Consider the following 27608-nt stretch of genomic DNA (forward strand, 5'->3'; position numbering starts at 1 on the left):
AGGCGCTCTGACTCCATTCACTTCAGAGTCCTCCTCAGCTAAGGACCTGTGTACACTGCTGCAAGACAGGCTCTGTCTGGATAGCACGACACGGACAACTTTCTCCCTGTGGTGATTTTCTGAGAGGATCTTCTCGTTTGGATTATAATCTTTTAGGACTATTAAATCCTATCATAGAAAAATAGCTCAGTGTCATTCTAACAGCTGCGGTTCTTGTTTGATATTTCAGTTAAACTGGGCTGAAGTTTGAAGCCTATTAGTTAGAGGGTGAAGGACAAGTGCAATGCGCGTCAGACTTGTCTCCTGGGATTGTCCCACTTGCGCCTAAGGAGCTATGCCGAGCTGCAGAGGACGCAGTCCAATGTGAATAACAAGAGTCAACTTCCAGCCTCTTCAGCTTCTCATTACAAGCAAGTGCAGCACGGAGTCTGACAGAGCCCTGCCCGCTGAGCAGCTCTCACACACCGCTTTCTCTCCCCGAGGGGATGGTTGTGGATCCTGCGGGGCCAGGAGCGATTCTGCGGCTCCTACAACACAACACATTTTTCTTGTACGGGCTTAAATCTAAATTAAAGGGAGATGAAAGCCGCACTTTGTTACTTCCTGCTGTGGACGACGTACCTGCTGCTGGCCAGCTCTGAGGTAAAGTTACCGGGACTCCGCACACAGCCAGAGAGCTGCGGGGCTGGACAGACTGTGTCCCTCTGCTCCCAGGTCTTATTCCTGCAAGGGTGCAAAGTTCCCACAGAGCGCGCATTTCTCCAACATGTACACCATACACCACAACTTAATGCCCAGAGACAGAAAACTACAGAGCTAAGTTTTGATTTAAAGCCTGTAATTAGACCAGAAGATAAGATTATAAGCAAGCCTACATAATTTAAAGTATTTTTCTTTTGAATGAACCCTTAACGGATCCAAATGATCTATTACAAAAAATAAACAGGATAGTTTAATCTAAGAGGCTATTTTAAGAACAGTGTGAATTCATTTTTCGAGCGTATTAAAGTCCAGTCACCATGAGGGCCAGTGACTACGCGCTTTTGAGCACCATCATCGCGCCTGCACTTGGACGAATATCGCAGTTATTTTTGGCTTTTGTGCCAAATCAGTTTGTAGCTTGAGCCAACTGGGCAAACGTTTTGGTTGGGCTAAGCGCTTTCATGGGAACCGCTCGGGCGATATAAATAGCCACTGTTCCTGTAAGGCTGCTCAACTTGAGGTGCTGCTTGCAAGACCGCAACAAGTGCAGAGTGTGGCGAGGTGCCGTTCACACGGACACACGTCTCCCCGCGTCGTAGTTCCAAATTCCTTAGGAAAACAGACGGTTTAATGTTGTTTCGTCTATCCGTAGATTTCTAAGATTGTAAGTCAACAATTAAAGTCGTTTGGGGACTCATTATGATTTATTTATTAATTCGGCATAACATTAATAGTCTATTCAATAGTTGTATGAGCACAATTTCATTTTTAATGATGGGTTTCCCACAATCAGCGCCCAACTTGCCTCGTACAGGCATTTTTGAAATCTCTCTTTTACATTGAAATAGTGTTTATTCTAGAATTATCTGGGTGCCGAACCAACCAGCAGATCCTAACAAAAATGTCTGCTGTATTATCCCCCAGGCGTGCAACTTAGCTCCTTTGCAAAGAATAGTCTTCTTAAATTGCATAATTTCTCAAGGAGGTTCGGAACGACCTTCTTTGCATGTGTGAGCGGAGCGTGCATTATGGTCTAGCTGTCTTTGGCACATAGTTGCAAAATTGATCTTCCTGTTAGTTGTTTGAAGCCAGCACGTTTACTTATACAGACAAACACTTCCACAAACGTTTTGCCACTGACCCGACTCATCTCCTTCATGTCTTGTTTGATTTCTTTGCCCCCCCCTCCCCCGCCCCCTGAAGGAAGTGGAGTTTCCCCAGGAGCTGATAGACAGACTGTCCCACAGTGAAATCCACAGCATCAGCGACCTCCAGCGGCTACTGGACATTGACTCCGTAGGTAAATTCTGCCTCTTGCTACTTTTACCATCAGAGTTACGTTTTTAATCCTGATCCTATAGTTGTTGTTCGCATGAGAGACTGCTGCTATTTTTGATGTAACAACACGTAGTAAAGGATGATGCAAAAAGCAGCTGCACTGTGGTTACATCAACAGCCATTATTAGCTGTAAAATGATGCTCTATTGTGAAATTATCTCTAAAAATAGCCTGCTTGGCTGTCTCCTGAATATTACCTGGTATTTTTGCCTCTGTGAGCCATGTGATGGTGTAAGGATTAATAAATAACCATATGATACTGCAATTATATAAATTAATTTAAAAGTCATAACTGAAACAATAATGATTGGGAAGCCTTCAGGCCTTGTGGTCCCGTAATGAATGCAATATGTTCTGTATTTTTGCTAAATGGATAGATGAAAAGACCTTTTTCACAGTATTTTGACATGACATAGTAAACACAGGTATTACCAATTATACTAACTAGTTCAGGTCCTGTTCCATTCAGGTCAAACAGAGTTGGGGTGCCGGTACCGTGTATGTTGTGCTTACAGGAAAGGCTCTGCTACACTAAATGGAACTGGCCCACCTGTGTTTACCCTACTATTACATATCCATAAAAAATATCTATTTTGTGTCATAATTAATAACAGAAACTACTTATGCTATTCATCACTCACTTTCCTAACAGCTGAAATATGCTGATGTTTGAGTGATATTTGATTAAAGAAAAAATCTGTAGAATATTTAAAGTAATAAATCATAAAACGACCATGATATGTCATTAGAGAGTACAGAGACATACTAAATTGAAATAGTCACTGCTCTGACACTACAGCTGTGCTGTCCTCCTTTGAAATTTCCATCCCAGACCACAATGACTGTTTTTGTTTACCTGTTTCACATTAGAGTAGAAATTAGTGCTGGATATTTTTCAAATAAGTAAGTGTCTGTTTGTGAGTCATAATAAATCATTTTTGAATCGTTAAGAAGGAGTAGATGTTTGTAAGCAATATTTTAATGGAGTCTGGCAGGGAGAAGGCAGGCAGTGACTGAACTCCACCCCCAGAGTGTGTATTTTCAGAGCAGCAGGCTTATCTTTTACATTGACAGACAATTGACTGTTGTAAATAGCTGATCAGCTTAGAGTGGAGGACTTGTTGCTTGTTATTGTCAAATTATAATGTTGCCATCCTTGCACTCCTGCAGTGTTCCTGCAGCCTGCCTGAGTTTCCTTGAATCTGCAGTGGGAAACAGCTTGCTTCAACCATAGATCTAATATTATTGAAATAGGATTTCGATGTATTTAATATACAGTCTTTGGCTCCAACTCAGTAATCTGGACTACAGTACTCACTTTTGAATGTGCAATTGTTACATATTGCTCCTTTAAATAAAATGTAGAGGTGTTGCCAATCCAGCTGGTTCAGTGGGTTTAGTGAATAAACATGAAAACCTGTCTTTTTGGCACTTTTCTGAAAATGATATTCAGCAGGACATCAGTAAAGTTATGGCTCCTGAAATCAAGCTCAAAAGACATGTCAATGACCACAGCACTGTACAGGAAATTTCCGAAGGATTAGTGCAGCCTGGTGTGCGTGATAACGCTGTAACCATCATAGGTGCGTCTACTGTACACATGTGACAAAGATGGACTTTCACTGGCAGACATTTATTTGTGCAAATTCTTTCAGCTGCTGCAATAAACCGGTTTACAGCAGCCAGACTGCCACATATGTTGTCCTGTAAACAGAGACAGCAGCTCACAGGTCAGGTGGGTTTCTTCAGGTTCAGGTTCTTCGAGCTGCTTCTTCTTCTGTGGCGAGGGACCTGTGGCCTGTCTCAGACTGTCTTAGATTAAGTTACAGGGGTGCTCTGGAAGAAGCTGTTTGCCTTCACATGAGCCTCTATTTACACAGGCTGTGGTCATATATCAAATTCAGGGCTCCCCTCTAAAGTTTTGTTGATGGAAATAGGTAATTACTAAATTCGCTTTAACAGTCGCAAATGATATAAGTTACCTCATCGGTCATAGCTCATTAGTAACCTCAAAAGTTATATTCAGCAAAGCAACATGAGGACCGGTCTTTCACTCAAGTCTCAAGTATAACCACACAGTTAGTTTCCTGATGGACGTATCAATTAGGACTAATAGCTACACATCATTAGCGTGTTTAATTTATTAATTCGCAATCAAACCAACCTGTTCTCCACATCAGTGTTCACCCCACATTACACACGGATCCAGAATAGATCCCTGGAGCACCTCTAGCATGAGAAGAGGTGTTTATAATTGAATTAACATGTCTTTCTTCAAACAGAGGAATGTTGTGCAGGGTAACAGTAGTAGGCTGATTATTATTACGAGAACATAAATCTGTCTGAGGGCCAGCTTGGCGGCCCAGGCCAGCCCATTAAAAGACCTTTGACGCCAGCCAGAAGGATATTTTCAGAGCTTTTGTTGCGGATGGTCAGGACAGTAAAGCTACCAGTATAGGTTGAACTGTACATGGCAGAGCAAGTCAACCGGGGAAGGTGAAAGGAAGGCCTGATATGAGGTGTTTGTTTAAACCTTTACACATAATCACTTGAAAGATCTAATAAGGACTGATGTGTGGTGAAGGGCACACCCAGGAAATCCTTCATTATTTTGTTTTTGGACAGAGATTATTTTTGTGGTGTTATTTTACCCCTGTGTAGCACTTGGTTGTCACTGGAAGATGACTGAATAATTCATCCTGCGAGGACGTATCTGTCAGGATCACTGGGAAGGCCTGCGGGGCTTATCTAGCGGCTGTGTGTTTCATTTAGTGCTGCTTTGCTCAGTGCCGGCTCGCGTTTGTTTTCGTGTGTCTCCGTGCACACACGTCCTGCGAGGATGGTGTCTTCAGCTCTGACTGACAGATGTGATGACCCCGCTGAAGTCTGCAGATGGCTGTCTGGCCCCTGAGGTGCTCCTCTCCTCGCTTTTCCTCGTCTCTATCCACGTCTCCCTCCTCAGGCGGCCCCCCGGCCTCCCGGCTCTTATCTCTGTCAGTGAAGGACTTTGACAGAAAAGGGAACCTGACTCTTGGCATGGGGCAGAGGTGGAGGAGGGAGAAGGAGGATTCTGGAGGTTGTATTCCTGCTACACTTCACTCAGGAAGGCCACGAGTTGTTTTGCAGTCTGCTTTGTTTCCAACATACTGGCAGTGTGAACAGTTGGCAGCACTTCCTGTGAACCTGCAGTACCTCAAAAACATACACTCTCAGACATAAGGGTTCCAAAAGGGTTGTTTCTAGGTGTTTCTCTGAGGTTCTACCTACAACCATTTACTTCTGAAGAAACCTTTTTTGAAGAAAGGCTTTGTCGAGGGCTCATTGTAAGACTGAGAGTTCAATTAAGAACCCTTTTCATCCTTGATGAGAGAGTTCTTCAAGGATGGTTGAAATCCTTAAAGACATCTTTCATCTATGGTTTTGGAATATTAAAAGGTTCTGAGTAGAACCTCTGATAAAACTGCTGAAGAACCCTTTATGGTTGTAGTAATTGTGCTTCCTACCTGCTTCGCAGCTACAGAGACGACCTTTTGACCAGCTGACCTGAACTAACACTCTGTCAACTCAGCCATGTAACTGTTGACAATAAAAAGACAAGGAGGAGAGACAGAGGGAGAGAATTATGGAGGCACTTGCTTATTACAACAAGTCAACAACATGTTGGCTATTTGTACAAGTAGAGGGAGCAAGAAAGAGAGGAGGAGGAGTGAAGGGAGGGAGACGAGGCCCTCAGTTAATGGAGGGAGTAATTTGCGAGTCATGAAAGCCTGATTCATGGGGAGACTGTCTCCTGTCCTCTTTTCTCTTGTCTCAGTTTGACAATGCTGTGGGCATGTTGTTACTTCTTAGTCACCTGGAACCAACAGAGGAGCAAACCCCTCACTCTAGTTTTCCGTGGTCTCCACCTTCCTCGTGAACACACTTTCTTATCCTGCCTCTCTTTATTTCTCTCATCTTAGCTCATTTTTTCCTGCATCTATCTGCTGGGTCACTGCTGATTGCCTATTTTCCTTGTGTCTCCTTTCAGTGTAAAGGAAAAAAAACAAAAACACAAAGGTCTTTTTATTGTGCAGAAAGGAGGACTGCAGTTATAAAGGACTTCTTTATGTCCTCCTTCCCTTTCTCCTGTTAGCTTTGACACAGACTGTCTCCGGGTGGCCTCTGCTGTGACACCCATCCTCCTCTGACAGAGTGAGGTGAGGAGAAGGATAGGGATGGTGGAGTGAGAGGAGGCACAGTGGGAGTTCTGTCAGTGACCTGCAGTGTTAAAAGGTTGTTCGGTAGAAAAATCAGTCAGCTGTCACAGTGAGTCCACCTGACAGTGCAGACAGAGTAGGTATGTGTTTCCGCCTATATGTCATGCACAGCAGAGTGTGTGTCTCTGGGATTTATTTACAGAATATGGCAGGGATAGAATATAATATTCATAAGTGTGTTGTGTGTTTGTTGCCTTAGAATGAGCTGTTTATATCTACAGAGGATACGGGTCCTCTTCTCTATAGGCTGCCATGTTGATTCGGCATGTTTCTTAAAGTAGCTCAGAGGACAAACCAAACACTGTCTCTAGATGTGGCATTTAGTGTTTTGCACAAATTTCGTGGCCACCATTGGTTCTCCTGCAAAATAAGAGAGGGAGAGTGAGATGAAGTCCTTGCAATCTGCAAGCTCACCTCTTGGCGCCAGTAAATACTACACACTGGTCTTTTAAAGGGAAAATTCTTCACTTTTTATGCAGATGTCCAGTCAGTGTTGATGGTAAATATAGTAAATTGAGGAAATAAATTCCTCATTGTGGGTAGTGGTGTAAGGGATCATCTGTGGTCCGTATGGATTTTTTTTGTAACTTGGATGATATATATGACTCAAAACTGTGATATGATCAGAATCTTGAGTTCTGTGTTCTGTTACGCCCTTAGCTATATTGACCAAGAAAGCTGAGTTCGGAGCCATGCCAACAGTCCCTACATATACCAGGATGCATTGCGCAAGCCCAGGTTGCTGCCACCAATGACATCAATGTGACCTCACTGGGTGCAGGAAGAACAGATTTTGCAGCAGGAGAACTCAGCTTGATCTAGCACACACTGAGGAATTTATGGCTTCAACTGATTACATTTACCGTCAACACTGACTTGGCATTCACATGAAAAGTGCTAATTTTTTCCTTAAACAGCAGGTAACACTTCCCTTCTGTGGACCTTTGGTTCTGGGTCACTGGCTGTCTGACTGACTGCATCTAAGGCATCCAAAAGCAAATAAACAACCAATCCCAGAGGAGGACCATGTATAGGTGGAGGAAATCCCTTCAGATGACTCTGGTCGGGGCACAAAGGAGTCGGAGGAGTGGAATGTGTTTGCCTGTGGCTAAGCTTTGTTATACCGGTGTACATTAGGTTTTAGCATGTTATGGAGGATAATGAGAGGAGTTTGTGTGGTTGTGAGTCGTGTGTTTATGTTCAGTGCACAGGTGTAGGATTGTATTAGCCAGGTGGGTCGGTATGCTGTACCTGCAGACAGGTGGACCCACCCTCTTAGCAAACACCGTCAGACTCTGCTCTTTGGGAAAGGGCAGTATCCTGCGAACAAGCTTTATCATTTTATTGCTGCTCTGGCACTCTTCTGTAATCCGCCTCATATTCTGGGTGGGGACCAAAACAAGCAAGCTTTATCAGATGACCATGACTGTGAATAAGCTGAGCTGGCTATATTAGACCGGAGTTTAAGAAGCTACGACTGCAGCATAACAAAACCTGTACTTTTCCAAGCCACCGAATGATTGAAAAAGCAAACATTTTCAAGTAAATGAGACACACGAAACCACTAATTAGGCGCAGGGATAATGGCGGCTGAGTACCACCTGTCAAATGACCACTTTAGTGCCCTGTGTGCTTGTGAAAGCTGCTTGTTTTTGAAGGAGCATGCTGACTCACCTGCGTCTAGATACTTTATTCCTGCTGGGAAAGTTCAGCCAAATGAGTGAGTAAGGCTGACACACAAAGCACGCAATTACACAGAGTTCTGTGTAAAACTGTGTCTGCTGCCTGTACCCTGTGTACTCTGGACTGTTTACCTCAATTTGTGTCATCGTCAGAAGTCACCCTTGGCTGCCCACCTGCCAGCCAGCACATCGAAGGGAACCCCAAGCCTTTAAGGGAATCAAAGCATCTGTTATGTACACTCTTAGAAACAAAAGTGCTAACTTGAAACATATAGGGTTCTTTGGCTTGTCACCATAGGAGAACCCCTTTTGGCTCCCGGTAGAACCTTTTTTAAAAGTTCCACAGCAGAGGGTCTGCTGAGAAACAAACATGAGGTCTGGTTCTTGAATTGGTTCCATTCAACCTTGGAACCAGCCTGCATTTTGACCAGTTCTGAGTGGAACCGTTGTAATTAAGGATGTCATCATCAGAGGGTGCTGCAGAATGCACAACAACCTGTAGAATATGACACGTCCAGTTTGGTTCCAGCTGGGAACCAACCTCAGGTTTTGAACCAATTTATTTTTGGTAGAAATGCGATCAACAGTTCAAAATTAGGTGCTTGAACTGGAATGTTTGATGGAAAAGGGAAAAGGCTTATCTGAGAGGTTCTGCAGAGAACCCTTCTATGATGAAATGATTTCACCCAGAACTGTCCCTGGTGGTTCTATCCAGAACCTTTCCGCTTTCTAAGGGTGCTGACAGGAACCTATCCAGGATGTTGTACCAATAACCCTTTTATATTCCAGTGGTTTAGTCTAGAACCACACCAAGGGCTTCTACCAAGAACTTTATATATTCCAAAGGTTTAATCTAGAACCCATCCAGGGGGTTCTACCAAGAAACCTTTTATATACCAAAGGTTTCATCCAGAATCCACCCAGGGTGTTCTATGGAGATTCCTTTACATTTCAGTTGCTTCTTGTAGAACCCAACAGGCTGATCTAAAAAATCTATTTCATTTGCAGCTATACCCATCTTGTCTTGAGAGGGTTCTATGAAGAACCATATTGTATTCTACAGATCCCATAGGCTGTATATTGTGGTCATCCATCATTCTGTTTACACTGAGAAAACATCTTTTAACACTCATGCTTCCAACAACAATCCTTGAAGAACTCTTTCTTCCAAGAAGGGTCATTGGATGAGCAGGGTTCTTAATGGAACCCCTTGTCTTACAAAGAACTCTTTGTGAACCCTGTCTTCAAAAAAGGGTTCTTCAGAGGCCAGTGGTTCTGGGTGGAACCTCAGCCCTTCAGAAGGAACCCTTTGGAACTCTTATTTCTAAGAATGTACTGTGCAGCCCAAGACCCAGTAGGAAGTCACCATCTCATTATGGTCGTGCGACTAACCAACGCATAGTTTGTTGTGGACGGGGAAAATAAAGCATCAATAGCGTATCACATGCAGCCTGCTTGTGAAGCCACCCACCAGTCACTCAACACTGTTAAAGCTGCAGCGGTGGTTAACACACTCATAGCTGGTTTATTGGTTGAATAAGCTTTTTTTGTATTTTCTCTGTGTGACATTATTAATGTGGCTGGCTTCTGTTTTGACGAGGTACGGGAAATGATGTCATCGAGGAGCCCAAGCACCACAAGCACCACAACCACCATAAGAACTACTCCCGTCATCCTGGTTACTACAGTGACCTGAAGAGCTCCCAGCTCCACAGTCGACGCAAGAGGAGCATTGGTAAGACTGAATGAGTACTGTATGCTTCACTGTTGCAACATGATTACATCTGTCACTATATACATCACAACTTGGCACTACTTTCGACAGTGTCATGATGCCCTAAAAACAACCTCTAATCTTAAATATAAGTTGCCAGGAGATGAAACCGATCACTTTACACTAATTTCAAACAAAGCTAATAGTTAGTGGCTTTTATACTGCCTTTTGTGTATAGAAGGAACCCTAATGAAGACATCTACCCAGTATTTATGGCAATCAAGGAATCATGAGAAACGAGACTGGTGTGTGAGGTTGACGAGGCCGTCTGACATGAAGCGTTTTAATTGGCCAGAGGCTTGCAGATCTAAGACACACGCGTCAGGAGAGAAATATATCCTTGAGCGTGGAAATTCCAGGCATTCATGGCTCAAGTTGCAGCTCGCCTGGGCTCTCAGTCAGATTTCTTCATAAAACGCCACGCGGTACGATATCTGATCGAGGCGTGGAGTATACCATGTAGTGTACATATGTGTGTGTGTGTGTTAGGACTGGCTATATCTCTCCAAGCAGCGGCAGCACAGTGTTTAAAGCAACTCAGGATGAAGTGGCTGGTTGTATTTCATGTATGTGCGTTGTATCATAAGTGTATGATATAGTAGACCATTTTGGCAGCTGTCCACAAAAGCCGTCACGTTCTGTACATGATGCACATATCATCTTTATGACATAATGGTATCTTACTGTACACTCTCTGTCTGTCACATGTTTAGGTTTGAATGCCTCTCAGAGCATTAAATCTGCAGTGAATGCTTACCGCCTTCCTCTTTTCATTACGCCGGTGGGGTCAAAGGCCATTATTAGATTTCCCACTGGCGGACATAAAGGTTTTCTGGCCTAGTCACGCTGCATTAACCCCACTGAGGGCTCTGAACAAAAGAGCAGTTTCTCTCTGTCTTGATCCCAAAGCTCTTTAGCTGATATGAGATCACCTTTTTGGACAGCTTGTCTTCTTAACAGCCTTAAAGGAGGCTGGGTGTGATCTGAGGTAAGACGAACAGCTCCCACATCAAGTGAGTCATCAAATAATGAGCGGCGAAGGAATGCGTGAAGCAGCCACGAGGGGAAAAGGGACGGATTACAACAATACATCAGCACGCGCTCGCATTCGGAAAATGTGTCACTGAACACTCATGCAGACCATTAACTCGACTCCTCCCTCTCCACTGTCCTTCTTCTTCCAGTAGAGGAGGCGGTCCCGGCGGTGTGTAAGACGCGGACGGTGATCTATGAGATCCCCAGGAGCCAGGTGGATCCCACGTCTGCCAACTTCCTGATATGGCCGCCCTGTGTGGAGGTGAAGCGCTGCACGGGCTGCTGCAACACAAGCAACATGCGTTGTCACCCTTCCCGCAAGCACCACCGCACCGTTAAGGTAAGACAAACACACACACACACACACACACACACACACACACACACACACACACACACACACACACACACACACACACACACACACTCTTACCATAAAGGTTGTCTGCAAGCTTGTTGACTTGCTAGAAAGCATTTTAACTGGTTATGTAACAGTCTTAATTTAATACTGATGCCTCTATGTGACCTACAAAAGCAAATGAGACCAGTGACTATTTCTGTATAGTTATTCTAATTGTCTGCCAGGTCAGATTCTTCGTGAAATCAGATGAAATAAGCCTGCTTACCCAGCCAATGTTATACTGAGTTGTATGTTAGCCACAAAAGAGATTTTGGGCCTCCAAAGTCAACACAATATGAACATTCCTTGTAGTAGCTTTAGAAAAGTTAATGTGGGGGCTGCCAATGTGAGACAAGCTGAGGTAATTTTTGCAATGATTCAAAACAAACAAACTTTATTTCTGTTGTACTTGAGAAAACATGAGTGTAGTGTTTTCGTTATTGTGAAAACATGCACCCATGCATGCAGCAAGTTTTCATCATATATGTTTTCTTCAAACTATGAAAAATAAGGGTCTCAGGAGCATTTGAACTTTCAAACAATGCATGCTGGGAGGTCCGCTAAAATGCTGTTAGAAACTTGGAGTTACTACAAGGAACTTTCATATCTGATTTTGGAGGCCCCTGTGGACAAAAGCAGTAGCGTTCCCACCATAATAACCACAAAATATAATGCCAAAGGTAAAATCTAAAGACAAATCACCTCCTTTGTCTTTTCAACTGACCGATGTACTACTTACGGTAACTTTGCCTGAGAAAATGTTAACACAGGCTTGTTTCATCTGGTTTCGTGGAGAATCTGGTGGTAGGCATTAAGTGCAATATCCAAAATATCCAAAATCCAAATATCCAAATTGCAGAAGCTGCAAATATTCAACAGACAAAATTGTGTGACTAAACAGCATTATCATGAAGTAATTTAGTGCTGCAGAGATGATGCAAAAATCATCATTCCCTCTGATCGTGAATCATACTGCAACATCTCAAAATAATTGCAATATCATTATTGCATCAGAAGGTTAAACAAACAATATATCATAATCACCTCATTTATTGCACAAACACACCCACTTCCACACACAAATCTCCACACTTTCCTTTCACCAGGTAAGTAAATCATATGTTAGGTGAAGTTGGATAAAACTTACTTCCTTCATGCTCCCTTCCTACCTTACTCCCTCTTACCTCTGCAGCTCCTCTTCATTTCAAACCACCTCCTCTCCTCTGAGCCTCCTTGGCCAGTACCCAGATAGTGGCCACCTTAGCTCCGATGCCCCCCCCCCCCTCCCCTCTCGTCTTCCATTACAGCCGGTCACCACCCTCTCTCCTCATCACTCTATCCCATGTTTGGCTAGAGGCCAGGGTGGCTGTGCCAGGGACGGAGGAAGAGAAGGAGAGAGAGGACAGGGACGGAGGGAGGGAGGGATGTTGGCACCTTCAGCCAGGACATCTGTTGAAGGGTTGTCCAGAGGGGGATGCTCTTGCCAGATACAAGACAGAGGGAGAAAGAAACAGTCTCCTGTACCTTGAGAATGTCTGAGTGTCACTGGCTACTGCACAACCATTTCTCCACTCTCTGTTTGTTTGGCCCTTTGTCTGTTCTGGAAGCAGGGAGCCTGGAGGAGACGAGGTGACAAAGACAAAGAGAGGGGGATTAAATGGGGGTTGCACTGTTCTCAAAGGCTTGTTGGCATCGATGGCTCGAAAACATGTCCTTCTGTTCAGGATCAGAGGAGACACCGTGGCTGGAGCTGAGTCGTATTTCTGCTGTATTTACACTACAGACTGTTAGCCGGTGCATGGTTCTGTTTGGAGGTATGGGAGTTATGTGCTCTGTTCTGTAAGAGTAAGAGACAAGCAGGGGATAAACAGGATAGCCTGGAACACGCTGACTGTGTTTGTGTTCCTCTGCGAGTCTATCTCTGCACTCTGTTGTCTCTTCTCTTTAATGAAGTCTAGTCAATTTATTGTATAGTGCAGTTTTAAAACAACCCGCGGTTGACCAAAGTGCTTTACACAGTAAAAAAAAGACATAATAACAAAGTCACATATTGACTTACATAGAACACATTAGAAGTGTTTTTTAGCCTGGATTGGACGGATTCAATTAGCGGTAGCTGATCTGAACTTGAGGGCCTGACTTTGGGCCTGGTTACAAACAAAGCATGGTCACCCTTATGCCTTGAACATCTATCTGGGACAGAAAGTCAGTAATTTAACAACCAGTCCTGTATGTACACATGTAAACATTATATTCTGGTCACATAAAGTCATATCATGGTTTTGAGGAAAGTATCCTGGTTTCTACTCGAGTAGAAACCAGGATACTATGGTATGTAAAAACCTTATGCTCGTTTCTGAAGATTCTTGGCTGGTACAGAGCAGAGTGGTTGAGAGGGTGAGAGATCAAGATACATCTGCACACTGATGATCAGAAAACTGGATACTGCTAGAATCATGTATACAGGGATATGAATAACCAGGTTTCTCATGGATAAGGCTGATGCACATTTAAACATTGTGAGCTTGCCTGTCCATGGGCGCTGGGACTTTGCTTTCTCTCGTGCTTCTCATGCAGGCTTTTAAAGATGCTGCCTCAACAGACCCGCACAGTAATAAAGCAAAAGCCCAAAAGAAAAGCCATGCCTGCTGCTGCCTCCACACTGGCACAGGTCAGGGAATTTTCAGTATGGACAGGAGGATATCCTCTCCGACCTCCTCTTTTAGTCATAGAATAGGGACAGTCGCACTGAGACGGCCATTGTAGGGCACAGAGCACTGCATCCAGAGCACTGGGTTTATGGTCAGAAATGCTGACTCATAGTGCGGTAGGAGAGTCAAGCTCTGATATACAGCGCAACTTTGTGTGTCCGTCTGTCTGTCTGCATGCAAGCTTGTCTGTCTCTCCGACAGCCAGACAGTCGGTGGCTATCATCCTCAATAGGAGCCCTGTCTGCGATCACAGTGATGAGGATGGATGGAGAGACATTGACGACGGTGGAGAGGCCATCATACGGCTTGATTAAGCTATTCCTGGAATGTCGTGATCGGTGTGACTTTGTCTGTGTCCCCCTCATGACACTGTGGACAAAATGAACACAGACTGAAAGGGGACCTTCAGGCATGGTGGGCAGGGTTTCATTGGGGGCCGTTTTTCCATGTGGTTGCAGCCGCGGGCAAAGGGGGGGCTAAGAGGCGTTGCGTCCCTGGAAAGGTCATCTGTCAGGGCTCTCTCCGGTCAGGAGACATTCACCACATTGTGTGTGAGAAACATTGTCTCATGCCAAGTTTTTTTTTCTGTCTGTCCTCTCAGCAGTTAGTCTGAATAGGGGTTCAGTTTGTGCTTCTCCCTCCGTTTATTAGAAAGCTAAAAATGTTGCCCGTCTACCCTGGGCCTGACTTGTTTTCCTTCTACTGGCCAAGGATGGGAAAAGAACACATTGGCTGTGTTTCTTTCCATCTCATGCCACTACGCATTTGTCCCAGTGCACCTTTATTTATGTATTCCCTCTGTTCTGTTTCTCTCCCTCTTTCCTTTTTCATGCTATTGACCCAAAAAAAGAGAACAGGTCTGTGCAGGCCCTGTACTGTACAAGCCTGTCCTATTCAGTAGCAGGTAGTAAAAAAAGGTAACTTTAAATGGGATTAGCCTGAAGGAAGAGAAGAAGCAGATCTTTCTTTTTCTTAAATGCTAACTAAGCCATAACCAAACAAAAGAATAAGAGACAAAAGACATTCACCAAACCTAAGTTCCTAAGCTAAAACAAAAAACAGGAGAAAACTGGCAAGAATCTCAATACAGTTATGCAAAACTAGGAGGACAAGGAGAACTGTAGCACTGCCGTCAACCAGCAACTCTCAGCATCCCTTTGAAAACCCGGAAGCTAACTAGACCGACTTCACTCTGCACTGAAGAAGGCACCTGTCAAGTGGCGCAAATCCTGACACAGAGAAAGAGCTTTCACTCTCCACCAAAAATAATTAATGCAAAAACACACAGAAAAATATAGTTCATACTGCTGGGGACCATAACAGGAGAACCGAAAGAGGAGAGAGGCAAACAGCACTCTTAATGAGTTTTTATGTATTCAGACTATCATCCCAGGATTCCTGTAACTCCTCCCTCACCCCTAAGCCACCTCCTTTTGCACTTTCAATGACACCATATTCACTCCCCTCTATCCCAACATCTTGGCTGTTCCCCTTCTTTTCCATTGAAGTGATTCCTCCACATTTTCATCCCATTTTGGTTTTCCTTTTGGTGTTTTATCGCAAAAGGCTGGCGGAACATTTTGTCTGTGTTTCTGTGTCACAGCGTTCTTAGATTTGTTACAATCACGATATGACATGAAAATAAATGTCAAAATGAGGATATCATTGGCATTTTGATGGCACAAGACAAATTTTCTCAAACTTCCTTTGTCTTTATTGGTTCTTTCGTCGCCCCTCTTTCATACTGTCTATTTTCACCTCATTCTCTTCACCTCTCCTGTAATAATTGCTGCTGACGGCTGCAGCTGTGTTCAGCTTTCCTGATGGTTTTCTCAGTGCTTTTGGCTCCAAGGCTTTCTAGACAAACTCGCTCATAAAACAACTAGTGATTTTGGACAGGCAGGACTGAAGAGACTACAGTGTGCGGGGTATGCGTGGGTTGGACGAGAGTTAGACAGTGATCTGGATGTGCATGTGCTCTTTTACATTCTTTTAGTCTCTCTGCGTATGAATGTGTGTGAATCTAAATGCCTCTCTGTTTGTTCTTCCTATGGGGCTGATTAAACAGCCCACGACATAGGCAAATAATGGAGCTGTCACTCATCCTCTCACTTATTAACTCTTCAGGCTTCTGCAGGCATCTAAGTCCATTATATTTGCCTTCTTTTACAAACACACAAAAGTGGATACAAAAATGACTACACATGATATTTGTAATTACATGTGTGAAGATCCAGGAAACATATTCTTGCGTTTTCTGCTGTGTAAATATACAGTTGACAGTCAAAAAGATCCTCCTCTTGCATTAAAGGGATAGGTCACCCCAAAATGAAAAACACATGTTTTTACTCTCACTTGTAGTGCTGTTTGCCCCTCCAGATAGTTTTGGTGTGACTTGCCAAGTTTCAGCAATATCAGCCGTAGAGATGTTTGCCTTCTCTCTAATATCATGGAACTAAATTGTGCTCAGCATGTGGCTCTTAAAGTGCCAAAAAACACATTTGAAAAACACAACAGCAATATGTCTTTATGTTGGAGAGAAAGCAGACATCTCTACAATCGGTATCTCAGAAATTCAGCAACTCACACCAAAACTACCGAATGCAGGGAGGGCAGGGATCTCAAACTGCTGCCCCGGGGGAGATTTCAGAAATTTTGCTTATGGCCCTGTGGCCCTCCATATACTGCAGTATTTTTCTAAAAAATAAGTATAGACTCATTTAACTTTTTAATCTTCTCTTATGATCCACTAGAAGTGTGTGGTGGTGTCTGTATCTACAGAGGTGCTACCCTCTGCCTGTATCTATTTATTTTATTTTGCTGTGATTGTGATGCTTTATCAACACAAAACATCTGTATATGATGTCATGGGAATGAGCCTACCTTTAAGGACAGCTCAGACAGTGCTTCACATTAGAAAAAGTGAAAAGAAAAAAAGGGATAAAGCAAAAATGAGCTGCTAATTATACCCTTGAGTCTGACAAAGTAAGTCAAGAAATGGCTAAATTATAGTACATGTGCTGTAAATGGTATTCACATTTTCTAATTTTCAAAATTAACACAATTAAACAAAAATAGAAGCAAAACATGAGAACTAACGCTTTGCTGTCACGAGATGCCTTAATCAAATCAGTATGGTGAAATCTGCCAACAAAAAAAGTTCAGTTTCTCTCATTTGGTTTGGTTTAGTAGCTGGAAACTTTTGATGGTCCTTGAAGCATATGTACAAGAATTTACTCGAGGTCGAGGAGGGTCGTCAGCGCACATCTGTGTAAACCCAAGAATGGGATTGTTTGTGTGTGTGTGTGTGTGAGAGAGAGAGAGAGCGCTCAGTCCAATGCTGCGTAAACTCCCCGACCACAGTGCAGTGACAAGGCCATTTGTGTGAAGCGGCAGCAGGAGGAAGACGGGCCGCAGAGTAATGAAGTGTTGATGGCTGCTGGATCAAAGCGGAGGCTGACAGAGGCCAGGCGGATATAGCCACAGTGCTGAGTGTGGGGGTCCACACATCTCCCTGCACTGGCCCTGGCCCCGACCCCATCTCACACACACACACACACCCACTGACAGTTACCTCAGCGACAGTGGGTCAGATCCGGGTGTTGGGGGAAGCAGTAGCTGTAGCCCTGCGGTTGTGTGGGACCTTGACTTACGGGGTGTTTCATAAATAAAAGACAGTGTGACGGTGATACAGTGAGCATGATTTATGATCGTCTGAGGGGTCCTGTGGATTACGTGAGGGGGGGGAATGGGATGGGAATGAGGGGCCTCCCTGTTTGAAGTCCTGTGCAGCTGTGAATTATTTTCCCTTTGATTCACTCAGCTCTTCGACTAGATGAGGAAGGGCGAGGGAGTTTGTGTGTGTATGTACAAATGTGTGTGTGGCGTGCACGATGGGGGCTGCGGGGCAGGTCAGAGACCATGGGAGCGTCCTGACCAAGCCAGAAGCCGGAGAGTTTGGCTACTGCCACACCGGCTGGAATGCATCAGTGCGAGCAGGAAAAGTAGCAGCCGTATTTTAATCATATTTTACTTCATTTCTGTATTTTCCTTCACTCCTCCTCTCCTGTCCTCCCTTTCGCTCTTCCCCTCTGACTTCATCCTCCCCCTCCGTCTCTCTTCTTCCTCAGTCTTGGAGTCTGATTGTCTGTTATGTGAAATAGTTGTTCACTCCCTCCTCACTCTCTCTGTCTCCTCTCCCACTCTCTAATTTTACCCCTCTGTCAGTCTCTGCCATTTACTCTATCTTTTTTGCGCTCTCTCATTAAACTCTTATTTACTTTCCCCTCTTTTAAGTGCTTGGTAATGTCTTTCTCATCTGCAGTTCTGTGTTCTGACATGGGAAGGAGAGGAGAAATAAATGGAAAGATCACATCTTTGATATCTGATATTGCATGGTAGTTGGGTAGGGAAAGGGAAACGCACGATGTGGTGAGGGCCAGATAGATGTTCACATCTGGAGATACATTAATGGGTGTGTGTTAGAAAGAGTAGTGGGCCATGGTTTGTGAGCAACGTGATAAATGCTCTCCTTGCTTCCTCTCTTCTCCACACATGGCCTGCGATAACCCCCTCCACCCAACGCCCTGACAATGTGTGTGTCGCGTGGGGTTGAAGCAGAGGGCAGCAGCAGGTTGTCTTCGTCTGATGTTCAGTCTGCGTCTTCTGCGGTTTGCCGTCTCCCTCAGATCATCACAGATTATCTTGCCTTTCTTCTGGGTGTCATTTTTTCCCTTTCTTTCTCATCAATGAGACAGACAGATGGAGATACAGAATAGCTGTTTATGTTCCTCCGCGGCTGAACTTTGTCCATCTCTTCTCCAATTGCTCACAGGTGTAGCATCTCAACTAAGGCTGGGCAATATAATTATTGATCATTTGTAACAGAGCAAGCTACAGGATCTTTTCTCTCCCACCAATATGTGGGATGCTAAGGACATACTCGATTTCCATGACTTCAAAGTTACTTTAATGGGAAGTTTTTTCAGTAAAAGCAAATATTGGACACAGCACATTCAATATAAATGTAGTTTTTCATTGAATTTGGACAAAGAATATTCAACGAAATAGCAACAAGCCTAATGCAGTTCACCACAAATACTTCCTTCACATGCAAAGGTGAAATACTTCAGCACTGGACAGCGCCCAGCAGTGCCCTGGTAATAATATTTCAGATAAAATGGCTATTATAGCATCAGAAATTAAATTAATAATATCCAAAGTGCAGCCAGAACAAGAAGTGCAATGCATTTAGCCTATGTCCAAACGCCATGCAACACCAGTAACCTCTACTATCGTGGCAAGCCTATGGGCACAAGCTCTGAGTCTCCCTTGCCTAATTTCCATCCTGATAAATGAATTGCCACGCCTGACTCTTTCCATCCCACCGTTCTCCAAACACACACACACATTCTTGTTTATTTTTGCTCAGTTCTGTCACTGTTCCAGTTCACGACGGCCTGTGGTGCACATCCACAACCCTGTTGTGTTTTCCTTGGAAGGCTGGAGTAAAACTTTCCCCTCCATCATGCTCTCATCAGTGCTTTGTGCTCAGGGAATTCCCAATTAGCCCGACCGGGACAATCGGCTTCACACAGAGGGCCGCAGAGACGCCGAGGACAAACCAAGGGGGTGCCCTTCCCAGAGCCCCCTGCCTCACCCCAACCCTCTGGATCGGATATCATTCCACAGCCACTCGGGGGACTCTTTCTCAGGGCCCCGGCTTTCTAGGGAGTTTGGAGCAGTTTGATTTATACAAAGAGAGTGTGGGGGCCCCTCGTCGTAGCACGGGGGTCTCTTTCTGATGTCTGTTTTATGTGGGAAGTCATTGACTCTGTGCCGGATCGGAAGTCGGTGTTCTTTGTACAGAAGTGAAGAAGTGGCTAAAAATGTAGGATGGGGGAATTAAATGTGGACGTCAAGCTGATTTCTGGTAAAACCGGAAACAATACAGAAAGAGAGTGTTAACAATGTGGGCAGAGCAGAGGCTGATTGAGAAGTGTTATAGCACAGTTATAAACATTCACACAGCATATGAAAGTAAGTGTGTGTGTGTGTGTGTGTAACTCCTGCAGGAAGTGTTTTTAATCCTACTGTGTGAGGGGCAAGGAGACAAGCCTACCACTGGGCCTCTCATCAAGGGGGCCCATCGCTTTATACCTCTGTCAATGGCTGTTTGTTTGGCCAGAGGAGTTTGGGTTTGTTTGTGTATGTGTGTGTGTGTGTGTGTGTGTGTGTGTGTGTGTGTGTGTGTGTGTGTGTGTGTGTGTGTGTGTGTGTATGCGTGTGTGTTAGTCATACGGATCAGCCTCAGCAGTAAGTGGCCGACATGGCTACTTCTGAACCGCCCTCAGTTTTGAGATTCCAATAACCAGTAGCAGCAGCTGCTGCAGGTACAGCTACACAGATACAGCTGCTGCATCTTTCTTTCTACCCACCCTGTTTTCAGTATGATACTTCGATCAAATATTGGCAGTGGATTTCTGGGAACTGTATGTCAGTCTGTGATACTGTCTGCCAGAGGCGTCATAACTTGAGTGAAGTGAGTCACGATTTTAGGCTGGACATGACAAAAGGAAGAAAGACTTGCAACTCTATTTGGACCAATGACTTGTGACCACAAGTGGGCATGGAAATACTCTCCAAAACCCAAAGATTTAAAAGTCTGTTTTAAAAAATATTCCATGAATCAATTCATTTCCTAAATCACCTATCGTTAACACTATTCACTCCCAGCAAGCTGACACTCAATTCCCCAGATTGACTTTGTTGGAACCAATCCGACAAACAGTCAAATTGCAGTGTTACATTTGCTGAAGACTTGCTTAAGATTTTTAAATCAAAGTTTAGGACTTGACTGTCTTGAGACTTGAGTGCAAAGACTCCAGACTTACTTGTGACTTGGAAAACAATGACTTGGTCCCGCCTCTGCTGTCTGCACTTCTGTTACGTAGCAATAGAGCTCAACACTGACTGCCCACTTTTTAAACAGCTCTGGTTCCTGAAGTGAATTTTTCATTCAGTCATTCCACTGACGTATCAGAAAATCCTATAAAGAGTTTTAAGCCGGGAACCAAGCCAACCAACTTCGACATGAATCGTGACTATAAAACATTTGCTTCAGAGCAAAAGAAGCTTAGAAAACATACAAAGGCAAAGGTACAAAACTGCACATAATTATTTGAAGAGTGATAACAGTGTTGTAATGTATTATGATATCTGTCGTGTGTACAATCAGTCGACTCATGTTAGCTAATGTTTGTCTTAAAACAAGGTCAGTATCATACAGACTTGTAGCTTCTACAGGAACATATACCATCGTTTCACAATCTCAATGTTTGCGGTCAGTCTACTGGATGGTTACCACATTGTGACTAAAAATTTAAATCTTATATTCAGAATATGGAAGCTGGACCCTCACTGTTGAGCTCTAAAAACTGATAACTGATAACTTCTGTCCTGTCAGTGTTAGTGTAAAGAATCTCTCAGTAGGTAACCCAGAAACTGAATGTTAATAGGTAACACATGAATACCATCTTTTGCTAGTCATGATCATAGTCAGTCCCTCCTCCCCCCTCCTTAAATAACCCCCTCTGTTTGCACACACACACACACACACACACACCCTCGTGTTCCCTAATGAGAGTGATGGTCCACCTTCCTGCTGCTCTGGCCCTTTCACCCACTCTCTGTCTCTCTGTCAGGGCCGATAACACCAAATACACCAGCGCTAACCCAGACACTATTGTCCTCTGTTTGCTCACTGCATACCTCCTCTGCTTGCTTACCCTCTTTTCACTCCCTCTCTTCTTTCTCTTCTCTGCATGGAAAGAAACTGTTGCAAAGGAGCGGCCGGTGAAAGCGCTGGTCCCTGACTTCAGTTTTGGCCCCACCAGATGACCCTCCAGCCATTGTCGTAGCACTGACATGAGGCAGCCCAAGCTGTGTGAATGTCAACATTATACTTTGTTTTATCAGACAGGGATTGGTATGTTCATTTGTCTGCATGACTAATTCGCCACTGAGAACCAGCCTTGGCACTATGCCATCACAGGATAGAGGAAGAAAGCCTCTCATCAGTTTTGGCCCTCTGTCTGTGCGTGTGTGCCTCATGCTGACTGCAAAACCGCGTTGTTCATAACACCAGAGAGCGCTGGGAGATTGTCGGCCAATATCCTCTCTCGTGCAGTGACCAGGAAGATGGGTGAAGCAGGGAGATATTATTTCCATGTGGCCCCTGGGCCCCTCAGTGGTGGATGAGGAGGTTACCTGCCCTTGGCACTCAGATCAGAGAAAGGAAAAGCATGTAGCCACCTCCCCTGAGTTACACAACAAGATCATCATAACCTCCATGCAACCTTCTCTTTTCAGCTTTCATCTAAGCTTTAATCAACATAGCCTATTCATAACCTGCCGAGGATTGGTCCTTTTCATTACTGGCTGTTGGGTGGGAAGTGGAGGTCATGCCTGTTGTGTTAAACTGAGAGGGTGTTAGCCGGACTGGAGGGCACAAATTCCTGTATTGCTTTGTTTTCAGGTTGTCTGTCCGTCTATCCCATTCTTGTGAACATATTTCAACAATCCCTTGATGGAAATTCTTCACATTTGGCGCAAATATCCACTTATCCTCAAGGATGAAAAAGTATTGAAACGTATTTAAAAGTGCTACAAACTTTTTTAGTTTTTTTAGTTTCCTGAAAAGTAGCAATTTTGCACATACAAGGTTTCCACCCAACAGTGATGATATATGATATGATTATATGACTGTGAGGCAGTAATTCTGCTTTTCATTTGGGCTGTTTTCTTGGGTTCTACTGCTTAGATTAGACCATGTAAACTGTAGGTCTTGCATGCACATGTTAAGCAACACTTTTCCTAAGCCATGAAGAAGTATTAATATGGTTTTAAACCAGCCAGCAAGTTGGAACAAGGCGAAGGAGTTTAGGTGTGTGTCTGTCTGGATGTAGATGCTCCAGGCCTGGAGCAGGGAGGGGGTCTCCCAGTCTCTCTTCTCCTGCCAGGGTAAACCTTCCCTGGGCCTTAGGGCGTGTACCGCTCGCCCCTACCCGCTATCTCTCCTCTTCCATTGTTTGAGCTTGCTTTGACAGGGTCATACACTCCATTCAGTATTTACACACCTGATCAACAGCCCACAGAGCACACCATGAGCAGAACTCGGTGCACCAGCCTCTGAGGAATGCTGCCGTCACACTTCAAACAGCGAGGCAAAGTAATGGCTGGTGTTTTTTATGAATTGGTTTATGAAAGAGTCATCAGTCACGGCGCTACGCCTCTTGACGTTAGCGGATGGGTAAAGAGTGCGTGCATTCATCAACGACACTTGCAAGGCGAAGAGTAATGATGCCGTGGGAGCTGGCTCTGTAGCTAACCTTTTCTGTCTTCCTCTCTTCAGGTAGCAAAGGTGGAGTACGTCAGGAGGAGACCCAAGCTGAAAGAGGTCTTTGTACGGTTAGAAGACCACCTGGAGTGTGTGTGCACGTCACAACATCATGTGGTGGAGCACTCAGATGCAGAAACAGGTAAATCTGAACCTCAAAGTTATTATAAATCATTCCTTTTTTTGCAGTTTTATTTCTGCATCCCGTTCTCATTCCAACAACATCATGCATCATCATGCCCTCCTGCTGTCCCCTGTCCCTCTAATATTCCCTCTTTGGCTTTGCACTGGATGACCTTTTTCTATCAATGCTCCTAAACAGACAGACACACCTGTGCATTGGCCGGTATTGCAAAACTGTAAAGCTTGTATGTTTGTGCCTTGTTAGGCGATGATGTGTGTGTGTGTGTGTGTGTGTGTGTGTGTGTGTGTGTGTGTGTGTGTGTGTGTGTCTGTGTGTGTGTGTGAAAGTGTACGCTAGTCTGTGTGTTAAGGGAGGGTGTCCAAAGGCTGCTTGGCATGACGGCAGGTAAATCCGCCAGTGCCTTGATCTAAAGCCTTTCTCTCCCTCGGAGCAGATAAGCGCTGTGATGTGTGCTGATAAGGCATCTGAAGTATTTATAGTGTCATATCTTTGCACTCTCTGCTTCTGTCCCAGGGCTGTTGTGCCCCTTTCTGTGTAATAAACCCTGCTTCTTGCTTTTAACCCTCCTTCCTATCCCGACTTTGTGTTTTCAGGCCACCGTAGGGCTAAAGGTAAAAAAAGGAAACCTAAAAAGCTAAGGCCCAGCAAGGATTTATTGGCAACATAATAAAGTTGCACTCATTACCCAAAGTCCGCTGGAGAGCTGTGAAGGTAACAGGTAGGACTTTAGCACCACGGCGTCTGCTCACCTTTGGGCACTGCACTGGTCCAATCAGGGCACAAATACAGCCTGCCAATCACCTTCACCAATCATGGCCAATCAGTGTGAGAGGAGGGAGGGCCAAGGAGTAACATGCTTGTGGCCCAACGCTGCATGCTGATTTTGTGGCCTGCTGAGCATGCACACTACACACATCTGCTTTGTGTCACATTGTCGTACTTGCGTGTGGTTGTGTGCACTGTTTTTGTTGTGTTATGCAGTAAGACAACACCAACTGTGTCACTGTTTGTTTCACTGCTTAAAAGACACCCATCTTTCCTTTTTTTTTGCCTTTGTTCTGCCTCACATTATCATCTTGTTATCACAGTATTTATACTGTGTCATGCTTTATTTTACAGTACGCCAATAAGATTTAACAGGTCATACTTTATGTCACATTAGAAAAAAACTGGAGATAATACATTCTCCATTAGACAGCATTTGACCTTTTACTGTAAACTAAAATGTATTAATTCCCACTGTTAGACCCTTATTAGACTTTCTTAGAGGGTAATTAGGGACTATCTACAACAGAACTGTATTTCACTTTACTTTACGTTACTTTGATCAAATCACATTGTCAGTCTACAGTATTGCAGTAAGTCTGTGCAGTCACCCAGAGACAAAATATTCCTCTACCTGTTTAATTTTGCCCATACTTGAAAGATCTGAGCACAAATGGAAAAAATAGCATATATGTGAATTTGTATTAGTTTACACTACACTTCTGTTGTAATATAATGTAAAGTACAGCTTGTTATATCTTATTAGTGTACTGTAAAATAAAGTGTGACCAGAAATTGTACCGCAAAAGTTTTTGTCCACCTCTCTGTCTTTTACTTTGGGCACACACATTTTTGACTGGACATAATGATGCCTGGAAAAATATGATTCAGAACATCGTGGGCCTTGTGTGTGTTGTGTTAGCTTGTTTGAAATGCATGAACCAATCGATGCAATTGGGAATAAAATGCAAATATCTAATTGAATTTTTTTTTTATTGTGAAACCCATATTTCGTGTATGTAAAAGTATGATACTAATCTCAGCTTCGTCTCTTTCTTTCTCCTACAGTGGATGTAAGGTGAGACCAATCAGAACAAGGGACTTCAGCGTGGGAGGGACCCAAATAGAGGATGCCACCAACAGGAGACCTGCTTTGTCCTCTTCCCCACTGCCATGTGACCTTCGTTTTAAAAAAAAACTTTTCTGTAAAGACGAGAGACTGAAAAAAGAGAAAAATAAACAAGATGCCAAAGGTGCTTTTTCTTAAAAACAGTAACCAGCAATGATGACTTCCTCTGTGGTACACCACCTGCCCACACAACTGAACCCTGCCACAGATTAAGAAGAAAGGAGAAAGATGCCATAGAGCTGCAGAAAGAGTCTGGAGGGAGACGACGAAAAGGGATTTGTGTCGAACATTTTGACAGACTTTTGTTTGAACAAGACGCACAACAGAAATGGCTTTGAAACAGTTGGATCATGGGAATCTGGTGTTCAGACTCCAAAACAATGGTGGATGACCTCCAGCTGGGCAACATAAAAGTGCCCTGCCCTATTTGAATGACTCTTGCATACACAGGAAGAAAGAAAGAGAGATATAGGAAAAGCAATGGAAAGAATGGACAAATTGAGTTTTTTTTTTTTTTTTTCAAAAGACTCTGTGGAGTTTTTGGATGTTTGCTCTGAGTAAAGAGGAAATGTTCCGCGAGGCCTCTGCTGGTCTGTGACTTTGCCCACTTGCTATGTACAGTTCATTTTGAGAAGGAAGATGCGCCGCTACTTACAAACTATTTATACGTGTGGACGTTTGCTTTCTGTCTCTTCCAGTACAAAAGAAAGGAAGAACAAAAAAAGATGTTGTAATGATTTTGGAGAAATGCAAAAGTTCTGTGTGGTTCAGTTTGTAACCATCAGCATCACAATCTCAATGTCATTTTTTTTAGTCAATGTTATTCTTGTCATCCATGTTTCTTATTATATTACAGTATATCTGAATGATGTCAAGTCTTGTATATGGTTTGGATATATGTGTGCAAGGACGAGATGTGAGAGTCAGTACAGGAAGATGCTTTATTTTTGTTATGAAATATATTAAGCTTACTTATATCCAAGCAGGAATTATGTTTTTTTTTCTTTTGTTGTGGTTGAATGTCTGTATTTAATCCATTGGAAAAGCAAAAAATGTGGGCAGGGAGGTGGCATACATGAGAGAGAAAAGGCTACCAGTGCTTGCATGAGTGCGTCAGAGCTGTGAAGAGGGTGATAAAGTGGCTCAAACATGGCAACTTCATAGAAAGTGTCCATACTGCATCTTATACTTCAGCCATGATGATCACTGCCCAGTCCTTCATGTTTCCCGTATTAGACGAGGTATACAGTGTGTGTGTGCGCTCACAGTATGATTTCTCTCCTATATGAGGCTATTTTTTCACCCATATCGTACTAACATTGATAAGGAGGATGGGCGCCCACTCTGCTTCACAAGAACACGTTGTGCCTGCAGAGAGCAAAGTCCAATTTAAAGGGTGAATGAATGAGCAAAGCAAATCAACAAATGCATGAATGGGCTCCTTGTTTAGCCAGGCTTTACTCCTCTGATGACAGGAGAACAAATCTCCGATCACTCCACCCTGTGAAGGCGCTCACACCTTACGCAGCCACATACCTTTGGGACAGATGATGATGAGTGCTCCGAGGTGGCCTGAAAACAGTGCAGCTCTGGCCTGACCCTGAAGAATTACTTCCTTAGCGGTTCCTGTAACAGTGATGAATGTGTAACCAGGCCAACAGAGTACGAAAACAACAATCGTCTTCCACCCCGTGTTCAAATGAGGAAGTTTGACGCAGGTTTTTCATAATAGTCAAAGGCAAAAGACTGAGTCACTGCACTGTGAAGTGAGTCAAGTGAAAGTCAAACGAGGAAAAGTTTGATTGAAACATGGCTGTATTGGCTACTGCACGCACGCACACACACACACACACACACACACACACACACACACACACACACACACACACAGCCCACCTGTGAGCCATCAGTTGACTGGTGCTATATTTATAAGGCTGATATTTCATCACTGTTCACATTCACATTTACACTTCATTGTAAGATAAGTGGGACCACAGGGACCACACTTAGAGCGATTCGATTAAAGAAAATGCCATTACACCATCACTAAGCATTTTATATTTTTCTTTTGGGCTTCCATTGGATAAAGACAGCAATAATCATAATTTATATATTTATGTTTTCAACAATAAATATATTTCTGCTTATGAAAATGTTCACTGAATGTTGAGTCCCATGATTTGTTTGCATTTTCTTAACAATGGTATTTTAGAGCATCTAGGGCTGTCACAATATTGTATTTTCACATGATTATTATAGCCAAAAGAATGGATT

At 43.7% G+C, this 27608-nt stretch overlaps 1 protein-coding gene across 4 annotated transcripts; it reads left to right on the plus strand.

Annotated features, from left to right (window-relative positions):
• Nucleotides 1–26316, plus strand: pdgfab (platelet-derived growth factor alpha polypeptide b). Of its 4 annotated transcripts, none has more exons than XR_014772405.1 (7): nucleotides 3–642; nucleotides 1906–2002; nucleotides 9579–9713; nucleotides 10940–11127; nucleotides 23311–23437; nucleotides 24034–24158; nucleotides 25274–26316. XR_014772405.1 is itself a non-coding variant. In XM_084743734.1 (6 exons), the coding sequence occupies exons 1-6, from the start codon at nucleotides 580–582 to the stop codon at nucleotides 25285–25287; spliced, it is 627 nt and encodes a 208-aa protein (XP_084599860.1). In that variant the 5' UTR covers nucleotides 11–579; the 3' UTR covers nucleotides 25288–26316. The 4 variants fall into 4 exon arrangements, 1 of the variants encoding a protein (XP_084599860.1); XR_014772404.1 differs by having other exon boundaries at nucleotides 7–642; nucleotides 10937–11127; XR_014772406.1 differs by lacking the exon at nucleotides 9579–9713 and having other exon boundaries at nucleotides 1–642; nucleotides 10937–11127.
• The last annotated feature ends 1292 nt before the right edge of the window (nucleotides 26317–27608 follow it).

This window comes from Lutjanus erythropterus, chromosome 19 (genome assembly GCF_056507025.1).
Source record: "Lutjanus erythropterus isolate fLutEry1 chromosome 19, fLutEry1.hap2, whole genome shotgun sequence".
Classification (NCBI taxonomy): domain Eukaryota; kingdom Metazoa; phylum Chordata; class Actinopteri; order Lutjaniformes; family Lutjanidae; genus Lutjanus; species Lutjanus erythropterus.